At 42.4% G+C, this 13,029-nt stretch overlaps 1 protein-coding gene across 8 annotated transcripts in view; it reads left to right on the plus strand.

Moving 5' to 3' along the window:
- LOC121577957 (serine/threonine-protein phosphatase 4 regulatory subunit 1) overlaps nt 1-13,029 on the plus strand; it is a 57,164-nt gene that overhangs the window by 34,738 nt on the left and 9,397 nt on the right. For 3 of the 8 annotated variants that reach the window (XM_041891960.2, XM_045223664.1, XM_041891961.2), the window contains exons 18-20: nt 771-905; nt 1,251-1,392; nt 5,549-5,781. In XM_041891960.2, the coding sequence (XP_041747894.1) occupies nt 771-905; nt 1,251-1,392; nt 5,549-5,781 (510 nt within the window). Of the gene's footprint in view, nt 1-770; nt 906-1,250; nt 1,393-5,548; nt 5,831-13,029 lie in introns of those variants that run through there. The other 5 variants (XM_045223665.1, XM_041891962.2, XM_045223666.1 and 2 more) reach the window with 5 other exon arrangements.

A 13,029-nucleotide genomic window follows, 5' to 3' on the forward strand; every position in this document is an offset into this window, starting at 1 on the left:
CAAGCCTAAGATCACCATGCGCAATGCCAAGAGTCGGCTGAACTGGTGTAAAGGTCGCCGCCATTGGACTCTGGAACAGTGGAAACGCCTTCTCTGGAGTGATGAATCACACTTCACCATCTGGCAGTCCGACGGACAAATCTGGGTTTAGCGGATGCCAGGAGAACGCTACCTGCCCGAATGCATAGTGCCAACTGTAAAGTTTGGTGGCTTGGATAAAATGTTCTGGGGCTGTTTTTCATGGTTCGGGCTAGGCCCCTTAGTTCCAGTGAAGGGAAATCTTAACGCTACAGCATACAATGACATTCCAGACGATTCTGTGCTTTCAACTTTGTGACAACAGTTTGGTGTTAGGCCCTTTCCTGTTTCAGCATGACAATGAATGAAAGCAAGTCCCAGTAGCAATATTCCAACATCTAGTGGAAAGCCTTCCCAGAAGAGTGGAGGCTGTTATAGCAGCAAACGGGGGACCAACTCCATATTAATGTCCATGATTTTAGAATGAGATGTTCGACGAGCAGGTGTCCACATACTTTTGGTAATGAATTGTATTTACATACACAGCCGTGATAGGATGGTCTAGAGCCCACCCCCTTACCCAGATGAACAGTCATTGGTTTATTATAATCACATTGTGACGTCATGTTCCATCCCACCTGAACAGGCTGAAATTCAAGGCATTTTCTTCAAACGGCTCATACACAATTTCAAAGTGTTATTTCGACCTCATATTGTGGAAATATCATCAAATATCATCTCGTCTGTCCCAGGTGGTGGAGATCTTACAGAAGATGTATGCGTGCGGAGCCCACGAGCTGGGCCTGAACTTCATCAACGAGCTCATCGTCCGCTTCTGCCACTGTCCAAAATGGGTGGGCCGCCAGGCCTTTGCCTTCATTTGCCAGGTCAGGAAACACATAGTATTATGAAAATAAATCCTTATAAACATTAATCCCAATAGTTGCTAACTTCAGAAAATGTTTTAGTGTGAAATTGCATCAGCCATACTTGCCATAGCACTATTCTGAAAGAAGGCGGGTGTGAGAATTGTATGTCTGACTGCTTGGTCATGTTCATTAGGCACCAAACGGAAGGGAAACCAATAAGAAATGTAAACTTTAGTTTTCCGTTGGAATAAAAAAAAAACTGTTGCATTCCCTAATGAACACGACCCTGCTCTCCATCTGTCATCCGTCTGTCTTTCTATCTAAATCAGTTTTTCTATTAACTCTCTTCACTGTGTTCCGCAGGCCATCGTGGAGGAGGACTGTATGCCCATGGACCAGTTTGCCCAGCACCTCCTCCCAAGTCTCCTCAGCCTGTCGTTGGACCCTGTGGCCAACGTCCGCGTGCTGGTGGCCAAAGCACTGCGGCAGAGTGTCATGGAGAAAGGTAAAGACTGGGCCCTCTATCTACCCAAGAATATGAACAAAAATAACATATTTAATGCCATACACAAAAATGTATGCACGCATGACTGTAAGTCGCTTTGGATAAAAGCGTCTGCTAAATGGCATATTATTATTATTATTATTATTATAATGCATGTAGATGCTTTATGCTATTGATAAAGTCAAGAATGGAATAGAACTTAATTAGCCTTCGAGAGGGAACATGTCTCGCACATTTAAACGCCCACACCAGTAAATCCACTTTTTCGAGCTGAAAGATGATGGCCAGAGCTTACCCATGATGTTGTACAACAATTAATGTCAATAGGTCATCATCATTTTAGTCAAAGTGATATATTTGGCCTTGAAGTGGGACATTCGTGGAAATCCGTATTTTCCAATGAGATAACGTACAAATTATTTTTCAAACTACATTTATTTTCAGGGCTGGATTTTATTTGAATGTTACCACCCACCAGCATGGCATTGTTTATTAATCAGAAACAGCTGCCAAGTTCTTCCTCTTCGCAAATGAGCTGAGCCAAACAGCCTTGCGTCCTGAGCCATGAAGCAAATTAAAATAGTGTGTGAGGGAGGACCCTCCAGAATAAGCAGGTCTGTGGCTTATTGACAACTATCTCCTATTAGTGAGACGAGGCAACCTCCAAAGTGTTCCAAACAGAGGACTTATTTGAATGGTCTAAAACAGAATAGAAACAGAAATAGAGATATGATACAATACACATTAAATGAATAAATAGCAGGAGAAGAGCATAACTACTGTGCATGGATGAATTATATTGAATAGAGCAATATCAATAGATAAGTAAAACACTGTACATGATTATAAAACATAAAGGCTGAATGGTCTCAGAGGTACATTTACATGTATCTTATTATCGGCTGTTGTCAAACACTGAACACTGAAAATACATTATCTTCCTCATTACAGTAATTTATCAGATGCTCTTATCCAGAACGACATACAGTTAGTGAGTGCATACATTTTCATACTTTTTTCGTACTGGTCCCCCGTGGGAATCGAACCCACAACCCTGGCGTTGCAAGCGCCATTTTCTACCAACTGAGCTATACGGGACTATATACAGGTATACAACAAGAGCACTACACAATAGCAACAAGAGGGAGGACTGTATCAAACTGTATATGCTGAATGGTATCACACAGTAATACAATGAGAACAATAGATGGTATGAAATAATAATAAATAGGAGTTTGTAAATAGTCACTAATTATTGCCGACCATAATATTGGTTATAGCATAGTAATAGCAGGAGGGAGGAACTAAATGTAGCATAGCTGCTCTAGTACACATTCAATAGTACCAACTGTAGGAACAAGTAACAGCTTACATTTTCCAACGCACCCCAGAAGACATAACTCCAGCCACGCTGTCACAAGGATAACACCCGGAGGAAATCAAGACGTCTCGAGCTGAGGCCTATATTTAAAATGATCATAATCCATTGGATAATTTGTCTTTTTTTTTTTTTTTTTTGCTATTGTATAAATGCGTGATATGATTACATTTAGCAAATTCAGATTACATTTACATTTACGTCATTTAGCAGACGCTCTTATCCAGAGCGACTTACAAATTGGTGCATTCACCCTATAGCCAGTGGGGAACCTGGGGGGGTAGAAGGATTACTTTATCCTATCCCAGGTATTCCTTAAAGAATACCAGATCCAGCCATAGCCTAGCCAGCTGGCTAATCTTTTGAATACGGTGTATAAAAAATAAACGGCAACAACAACAGAAACATTAGCTAGGTAGATAAGGTTAGCATGCAATCTAGCTAGGTAGATAAGGTTAGCTAGAAAAGCTTAGCATGCTTGCTAGCTAGACTGACAGCTGTCAGTGCCCTATTTGTTGTTTCTCCACGTGGAAATCCCCACAACGTACCTTCCCACCCCAGATTCGTGAATATGTATAAGTTGACTCCCATCATTCTTCAGAGGTGGAACCGTAACAAGCATTTCCGCTCTATTACTAGAATGATCGAAATAGGGGTGGCAACTTCCTCTGAAGGGGTCTTTTGAAATGCATCAGCAATATAAAAACTGATGTAGTACACATTCAAGCTATTGCTAGACCAACTTCTTTGTGGAAAGAGTGTTGAATTGGCCACTGATGAAACAGTGAATGACAGCAGGTAGAGCGAACTGTAGCCTTTCCCAGTTCCAACTGATTTTCTCTCTCATGGCATGGTGTTGTTTTTGCTCCTCCCAAATGTGTTATGCGGTATGTTCCAATATCCAAACGAGCATACCACTTAGAATATTGTATTCCCTCTCTCTTCTGTGGACTATTTTCTCCCTTCATTTTGTTGTTAATGTTTTCCCTCTATTCTTCATTGTTCTCCATATTTCCCCAGTTTCCTACATTCTTATATTTAATTATGTTAAGTACTGCCCACCGGTCCACCCATTAGGGCCTCATTGACTTGAATTGGGACACCCATTCTAGTAATTATATTTCTATGGTTGTGACCCATGTAAAATGCACTTTAAATACAGTGGGGAAAAAAAGTATTTAGTCAGCCACCAATTGTGCAAGTTCTCCCACTTAAAAAGATGAGAGAGGCCTGTAATTTTCATCATAGGTACACGTCAACTATGGCAGACAAAAATTCCAGAAAATCACATTGTAGGATTTTTTATGAATTTATTTGCAAATTATGGTGGAAAATAAGTATTTGGTCAATAACAAAAGTTTCTCAATACTTTGTTATATACCCTTTGTTGGCAATGACACAGGTCAAATGTTTTCTGTAAGTCTTCACAAGGTTTTCACACACTGTTGCTGGTATTTTGGCCCATTCCTCCATGCAGATCTCCTCTAGAGCAGTGATGTTTTGGGGCTGTCGCTGGGCAACACGGACTTTCAACTCCCTCCAAAGATTTTCTATGGGGTTGAGATCTGGAGACTGGCTAGGCCACTCCAGGACCTTGAAATGCTTCTTACGAAGCCACTCCTTCGTTGCCCGGGCGGTGTGTTTGGGATCATTGTCATGCTGAAAGACCCAGCCACGTTTCATCTTCAATGCCCTTGCTGATGGAAGGAGGTTTTCACTCAAAATCTCACGATACATGGCCCCATTCATTCTTTCCTTTACATGGATCAGTCGTCCTGGTCACTTTGCAGAAAAACAGCCCCAAAGCATGATGTTTCCACCCCCATGCTTCACAGTAGGTATGATGTTCTTTGGATGCAACTCAGCATTCTTTGTCCTCCAAACACGACGAGTTGAGTTTTTACCAAAAAGTTATATTTTGGTTTCATCTGACCATATGACATTCTCCCAATCCTCTTCTGGATCATCCAAATGCACTCTAGCAAACTTCAGACGGGCCTGGACATGTACTGGCTTAAGCAGGGGGACACGTCTGGCACTGCAGGATTTGAGTCCCTGGCGGCGTAGTGTGTTACTGATGGTAGGCTTTGTTACTTTGGTCCCAGCTCTCTGCAGGTCATTCACTAGGTCCCCCCGTGTGGTTCTGGGATTTTTGCTCACCGTTCTTGTGATCATTTTGACCCCACGGGGTGAGATCTTGCGTGGAGCCCCAGATCGAGGGAGATTATCAGTGGTCTTGTATGTCTTCCATTTCCTAATAATTGCTCCCACAGTTGATTTCTTCAAACCAAGCTGCTTACCTATTGCAGATTCAGTCTTCCCAGCCTGGTGCAGGTCTACAATGTTGTTTCTGGTGTACTTTGACAGCTCTTTGGTCTTGGCCATAGTGGAGTTTGGAGTGTGACTGTTTGAGGTTGTGGACAGGTGTCTTTTATACTGATAACAAGTTCAAACAGGTGCCGTTAATACAGGTAACGAGTGGAGGACAGAGGAGCCTCTTAAAGAAGAAGTTACAGGTCTGTGAGAGCCAGAAATCTTGCTTGTTTGTAGGTGACCAAATACTTATTTTCCACCATAATTTGCAAATAAATTCATAAAAAATCCTACAATGTGATGTTCTGGATTTTTTTTCTCAATTTGTCTGTCATAGTTGACGTGTACCTATGATGAAAATTACAGGCCTCTCTCATCTTTTTAAGTGGGAGAACATGCACAATTGGTGGCTGACTAAATACTTTTTTCCCCCACTATAAATACTGACTTGACTTGTACTTGCAGCGTACTTCAAAGAGCCGGGCAGTGCCTACTTAGACGAGCTGGAGGAGACGGTGATGGCCCTGCAGGCGGACAAGGACCGAGACGTACGCTTCTTTGCCAGCCTGGACCCCAACATGGTGCTTATGGACACGGCTGCCTTAAACCAGAACCAGACAGACAGCCTGGACCCCAACATGGTGCTTATGGACACGGCTGCCTTAAACCAGAACCAGACAGACAGCCTGGACCCCAACATGGTGCTTATGGACATGGCTGCCTTAATCTAGACCCAGCCAGCCTGCTCCGACCCACAGCCAACAACTATCACCAGCACCAGACCACTAGCTTGTAGGAAATAAAGGCAGTGATACATAAACATACATACAATCATTCATGTTCTCTCTCAAACAAACACACACACAAACTCATACACACACATACACATACACATACATACATACATACATACATACACACACACACACTCCTACATGCATAGACTTGCATACAATCATTCATTCTCTCTTTCTCAAACACACACACACACTCAGACACACACTCATACACACACACTCATATACACACACACTCATACACACACTCATATACACACACACACACACACACACACTCGATCTGAAAACGGCACCTAGCTAAGCTAAACCAGCCACCGCAAAATGGCGTCGGATCCCAGGTGGAAAGCAACCCACCAAGTGGCTCGCGTCTCGTCGTCGAGTCACCTCAACCCATCCGTATCCAGGCAGCTCTCTCAGGTCCTCTGGTCTCATCACAGTTCCTCTCTCTCTCTCTTTTCATATTGTCTTCAAGGGCCTCCGTAACCAGTACTGCTTAGGAGAAGGAACAGCCGAACCACTCGGCACTCCTAAGTCATATTGGACACTTTTTTGACAAAACGAAAGATGTTAATGAACTCATGGCTTCTTCCCTCTGTGTATTTACCACGTCAATAATGTGACCCAAGTCTCCCATTTTTGGCAGAGACCAATGAAATACCTCTGTATGGACATTACTCGGGCCAGTATTGCCATAGGGGCGTTTGGGTTAAGAAACCTTTTTTAGAATGATAGATTAGCTTATAGAATGGGGTACAGCGCTTTAGAACGTTGCAGATAGAAATGTAATGTATAGATAGACATACTAGAATTGTGATTCTTCGATACACAATGCATCATTATCTGTACATTCTGTAACATTGCTCTCCCCTGAATAAACCTCTGGTGTCAGCGGGCAAGTCATTACTGCGTCCCAAATGGCAACCTATTCCTTTTATACTGTATAGGGAATAGGGTGCCATTTGGCATACAGTCCTTCAATTGTGTTTTTGGGGGGAGGGAGGTTATTTTGGGTGTTCTCGACTCAAGGGCTTATGATAAAGTGACAGAGTTTGTTGTAGAACGAAGAAGCAGAAAAAGAGATTGATAGTTTGGTAAAGACCTGTGAAGCACTCCCCCTTATCCACTTCAACATTGTGGATCCCAATACCATTTTGGTCGACATCATGACAGCAGATCTATGGTTAAATGGTAACTTTTTGGTCAGTCGGTCCACTGACCACAATAAATTGTACAGTATAGGTATGGTTGTGTGCCCTGGGTTTGTGTTCCAAGACGCTCTGACCATTATATCTCAGTAGTGGTGAAATAAGTTTGTTGGAGAACAAATCACTTCCAAACATTGGCAAGCATTGTATAGTCAAACCTGTGTAGTCAGAGGAGCCGAGGCCAGTTGTAGGGTTTTCTGTAGAGACATGAGTGTGAATATAATGGGAGCTGTCACCAAGTCACTTTTGTAGTCTTTTTCATCTATTTTTTTCTCTCCTGTACACATGGCAACCCATTTTTGACCATAGACACGACTTGAGATCATAAACTGATTGCGGTGTGGCGTGCATCTCAAGTCTGTCTTCCATCTTATGGAAATGTTCACTGCGGTAGTACTATAGCCTACCTAACTCATCTCATCTGTCTGCAATTTTCCCCATCTTGCTTTCTTTATGTGGTTGAACTGTTAATATACACTACCGGTCAAAAGTTTTAGAACACTTACTCATTCAAGGGTTTTTCTTTATTTTTACTATTTTCTACATTGTAGAATAATAGTGAAGACATCAAAACTATGAAATAACACACATGGAATCATGTAGTAACCACAGAATTGTTAAACAAATCCGAATATATAGATTCTTCAAATTGCCACACTTTGCCTTGATGACAGCGTTGCACACTCTTGGCATTCTCTCAACCAGCTTCACCTGGAATACTTTTCCAACAGCCTTGAAGGAGTTCCCACATATGCTGAGCACTTGTTGGCTGCTTTTCCTTCACTCTACGGTCCGACTCATCCCAAACCATCTCAATTTGGTTGAGGTTGGGGGATTGTGGAGGCCAGGTCATCTGATGCAGCACTCCATCACTCTCCTTCTTGGTAAAATAGCCCTTACACAGCCTGGAGGTGTGTTGGGTCATTGTCCTGTTGTAAAACGAATGATTGTCCCACTAAGCCCAAACCAGATGGGATGGCGTATCGCTGCAGAATACTGTGGTAGCAATGCTGGTTAAGTGTGCCTTGAATTCTAAATAAATCAGTGTCACCAGCAAAGCGCCCCCACACCATAACACCTCCTCCATGCTTTACGGTGGTAAATACACATGCAGAGATCATCCGTTCACCCACACCGCGTCTCACAAAGACACAGCGGTTGGAACCAAAACCTCCAATTTGAACTCCAGACCAAAGGACACATTTCCACCGGTCTGCTCGTGTTTCTTGGCACCAAGCAAGTCTCTTCTTCTTATTGCTGTCCTTTAGTAGTGGTTTCTTTGCAGAAATTCGACCATGAAGGCCTGATTTCACACAGTCTCCTCTGGACAGTTGATGTTGAGATGTGTCTGTTACTTGAACTCTGTGAAGCATTTATTTGGGCTGCAATTTCTGAGGCTGGTAACTCTAATGAACTTACCCTCTGCAGCAGAGGTAACTCTGGGTCTTCCATTCCTGTGGCTGTCCTCATGAGAGCCAGTTTCATCATAGCGCTTGATGGTTTTTGCGACTGCACTTGAAGAAACTTTCAAAGTTCTTGAAATGTTCCATATTGACTAACCTTCATGTCTTAAAGTAATGATGGACTGTCGTTTCTCTTTGCTTATTTGGGAAATCTTCTGTATACCCCCGCTCCCTTGTCACAACACAACTGATTGGCTCAAACGCATTAAGAAGGAAAGAAATTCCACAAATTAACTTTTAAGAAGGCATACCTGTTAATTGAAATGCATTCCAGGTGACTACCTCATGAAGCTGGTTGAGAGAATGCCAAGAGTGTGCAAAACTGTCATCAAGGCAAAGGGTGGATATTTGAAGAATCTCAATTATAAAATACATTTTGATTACTACATGATTCCATATGTGTTATTTCATAGTTTTGATGTCTACATTATTATTCTACAATGTAGAAAATAGTAAAAATAAAGAAAAACCCTTGAATGAGTAGGTGTTCTAAAACTTTTGACCGGTAGTGTATATGCATTTAATTACATTTATTTTTCTTTTCAATTATGTACCATTGTTCAAAGATTTTATATCATAACTTTGCAATTCACAACCTTTGTAATATTCAATGGTTTCTTTTAAAATATGTTTTATGTATTGTTATTTTTAGTATTCTGTAATTAAATGTATAATATAAATCAGAAAAACCAACAAATGAATTGTGCAAATGAGTGTCACACCATTGTCACAAAGGTTCAAAACACCTGCAACACAGATTTTTTATTAATATAAAACTCAGCTAGGTGATTTTCCATGAAGGAAAATTGTGACTTGCTTCTTTAAAAGTATTTGTGTGATACTTGAAGTTTAAAACGTATTTTTACTTAAGTGAAGTGGTGAAATATAGTCAAAGTTAAATATATTAAAATATCTGTTCTGATTACTTTGATAGACTACTACACTGGTCAAAAATATAAACGCAACATGTAAAGTTCTGGTCCCATGTTTCATGAGCTGAAATAAAAGATCCCAGAAATGTTCCATACACACAAAAAGCGTATTTATCTCAAATTTTGTGCACAAATTTGTTTACATCCCTGTTAGTGAGCATTTTATCCTTTGTCAAGATCATTCATCCACCTGACAGGAGCCATGTGTGGTGACAGACGTGCTGGTGAAGCTACGTCACAGAAGACAGGTCTCCAAGTTCATCTACGACAAATCAGCAAAATACTTACCTGAGCTCAGGATGGGTGAAACGGTGCGAATGAAGCCACTACCAGGGGACCGGACGGGCCTCTGGAGACTCAGATCCTGTGTACAGAAAGTGGCACCACGCTCCTACTTGGTCGAAGTGAATGGATCACTGTACCGTCGTAACAGGGTTGACCTTCGGATTGCTGAGCCAGCATCTACTCAGAACTCTGATGGTCATAGGGGTCGCATGACAAAAGACGGAACCCCAGCAAGTCACATGGGGCCTGAGGCACTGGGCGAAGAGCCAGGGGATCACAGGTCGTCCACTCCCTCGCCCATCAATACTCCCCTTAGACAGTCAGGTGACACGCCTGTGCGGGAGCCCGCAGTCCACGCAGACAAGCCCCCTGTCTTTTCACGCTGCGGGCATCTGTCCCAGCCACCAAAAATACTTAATCTGTAGGTTTCCCATTAGGGATTGTTGACAGACAGAGATAAAGGTGAAGAGAGTATCAAAATGTGTTAAGTGGTTAACTGAATTTAAAAAAAAATAATAATACTAAACTGTTCATGTTGGAAATTACTACTAGGTTTGTTTTGTTAGTGAATTGACAGCTCCTGTCCTATTTTATAAAAGGGAAGACGTTATGGGTGGAAGATGGCTCAATGATTCCATTTGTTGGTGAATGTTAATTACTGCAACTCCAGTGTTTTACCGGCGTACTTGAGATACCCGGATGTATTGCAATATACTGAACAAGACTGGTTACTCGCATCAATGCCTCTGTCTCGTCATTTAACATTCAAACAGTTACCTCTGCTGCAGAGGATAAGTTCATTAGAGTTACCAGCCTCAGAAATTGCAGCCCTAATAAATGCTTCACAGAGTTCAAGTAACAGACACATCTCAACATCAACTGTTCAGAGGAGACTGTGTGAATCAGGCCTTCATGGTCCAATTGCTGCAAAGAAACCACTACTAAAGGACACCAATAAGAAGAAGAGACTTGCTTGGGCCAAGAAACACGAGCAATGGACATTAGACCGGTGGAAATGTTTCCTTAGGTCTGGAGTCCAAATTGGAGGTTTTTGTTCCAACCGCCGTGTCTTTGTGAGACGCGGTGTGGGTGAACAGATTATCTCTGCATGTGTATTTTCCACAGTAAAGCATGGAGGAGGAGGTGTTATGGTGTGGGGGTGCTTTGCTGGTGACACTGTGATTTATTTAGAATTCAAGGCACACTTAACCAGCATGGATACCATAGCATTCTGCAGCGATACGCCATCCCATCTGGTTTGGGCTTAGTGGGACTATCATTTGTTTTTCAACAGGACAATGACCCAACACACCTCCAGGCTGTGTAAGGGCTATTTTACCAAGAAGGAGAGTGATGGAGTGCTACATCAGATGACCTGGCCTCCACAATCCCCAACCTCAACCAAATTGAGATGGTTTGGGATGAGTCGTACCGCAGAGTGAAGGAAAAGCAGCCAACAACTCCTCTGCATATGTGGGAACTCCTTCAAGGCTGTTGGGAAAGTATTCCAGGTGAAGCTGGTTGAGAGAATGCCAAGAGTGTGCAAAGTTGTCATCTAGGCAAAGGGTGGCTATTTGAAGAATCTCAATTATAAAATATATTTTGATTTGTATAACACTTTTTTGGTTACTACATGATTCCATATGTGTTATTTCATAGTTTTGATGTCTTCACTATTATTCTGGGCTCCCGAGTGGTGCAGCGGTCTAAGGCACTGCATCTCAGTGCTTGAGGCATCACTACAGACCCCCTGGTTTGATTCCAGGCTGTATCACTGGTAACCATGGTTACGAGGAGGGGATACTATACTATAATGTTGTTGGGTCAGACCTAACAACATTACATTATAGTATCCCCTCCTCGTGGAGAAAAGCACCTGAGCTAATTATAACACACAAAGTAAGCAAAACAATTAAATGCATAATTCTAACGTTGCCTATAATAATGAATAGCTTACTAATGACATAGACCTATACAAACGTACAAACTATGGCATAAATAACGATAAGTGGTTAAGAGACAAACCGTCATTTGGATTAAGACATGAGCGAGCTGAGACGGATGTAGCGAGCTGAGACGGATGTAGCGAGCTGAGACGGATGTAGCGAGATGAGACGGATGTAGCGAGCTGAGACGGATGTAGCGAGCTGAGACGGATGTAGCGAGCTGAGACGGATGTAGCGAGCTGAGACGGATGTAGCGAGCTGAGACGGATGTAGCGAGCTGAGACGGATGTAGCGAGCTGAGATGGATGTAGCGAGCTGAGACGGATGTAGCGAGCTGAGACGGATGTAGCGAGCTGAGACGGATGTAGCGAGCTGAGACGGACGTAGCCTATACGCCGCCTATTTGTTCAGCACTTTTGAAATGGACAGCGACATAATTCAGAACGTGGGCCGTTCTTACAGTATTCTGCCAGTACACCAAGTCTTAACCATAGGATAAATAATGTTGACACATGAGCAGACAATGAAAGATCTTATAATATTTGATGATGACATTTCTCTAAAACAGGCTATAGGCTACATGTGCACCACCAAGTCAGAACAGTTGTACAAACAGGCCCTGCAGTGCTGTCTCACAATTGCCACACAATTGAATGCATGCTATAATTCTGGCAAGCATGTACCTATTCTCCTCCGTCTGTTGGTTGTGAAGGTCGATGGCTCATCTATATGTGGTGTCTAGCTGAGCCAAAATGTTTGATTTCCCCAGTAATCCCAGTTTAACAGCATTGTCTATATGTGATGCACAATTCACATGTTTTGAGACCCTTTCAGACATGTTTTAAATCCTTAAACCCAGACTTGGACCACACACCCTCTCCACCGTATAGCAGGCAGGGGAAGCAAAATAGTGATTGTTTTGAGACGCTTGCTGTTAGCCACTGCTTCCTTCCAAACCACTCTTTGTTGAATTTGCGATTTCCGACTTTTTGTGTAATGTTTATGTCCATGGCCGATGAGCACCGAGACGTTTTATCTCTAATTTCTCTTCATATGACAAGGATTGAAAAGGATTTACCAGTAGATTGTCAACGTGATTCATGATGATGACTGCTTGTCTAGCTTGCTAGCTAAGAAGTATGATGTTGACATGATCAGTCCAATCAAAGCTACGGTGGATAACACGTGACTTGATGTAATTTTATCTGTGGCCAATGACCTTGAGCCTTCTTGGATGGGCACTGCTAATGTAAATCTATGGCAGCACCCAAAGGGGCTTGAACTTTCTAGCTCTCCCTGTAGATTTTGCGGTGAC

The sequence above is a fragment of the Coregonus clupeaformis genome, chromosome 12, assembly GCF_020615455.1.
Source record: "Coregonus clupeaformis isolate EN_2021a chromosome 12, ASM2061545v1, whole genome shotgun sequence".
NCBI classification, from domain to species: Eukaryota; Metazoa; Chordata; class Actinopteri; order Salmoniformes; family Salmonidae; genus Coregonus; species Coregonus clupeaformis.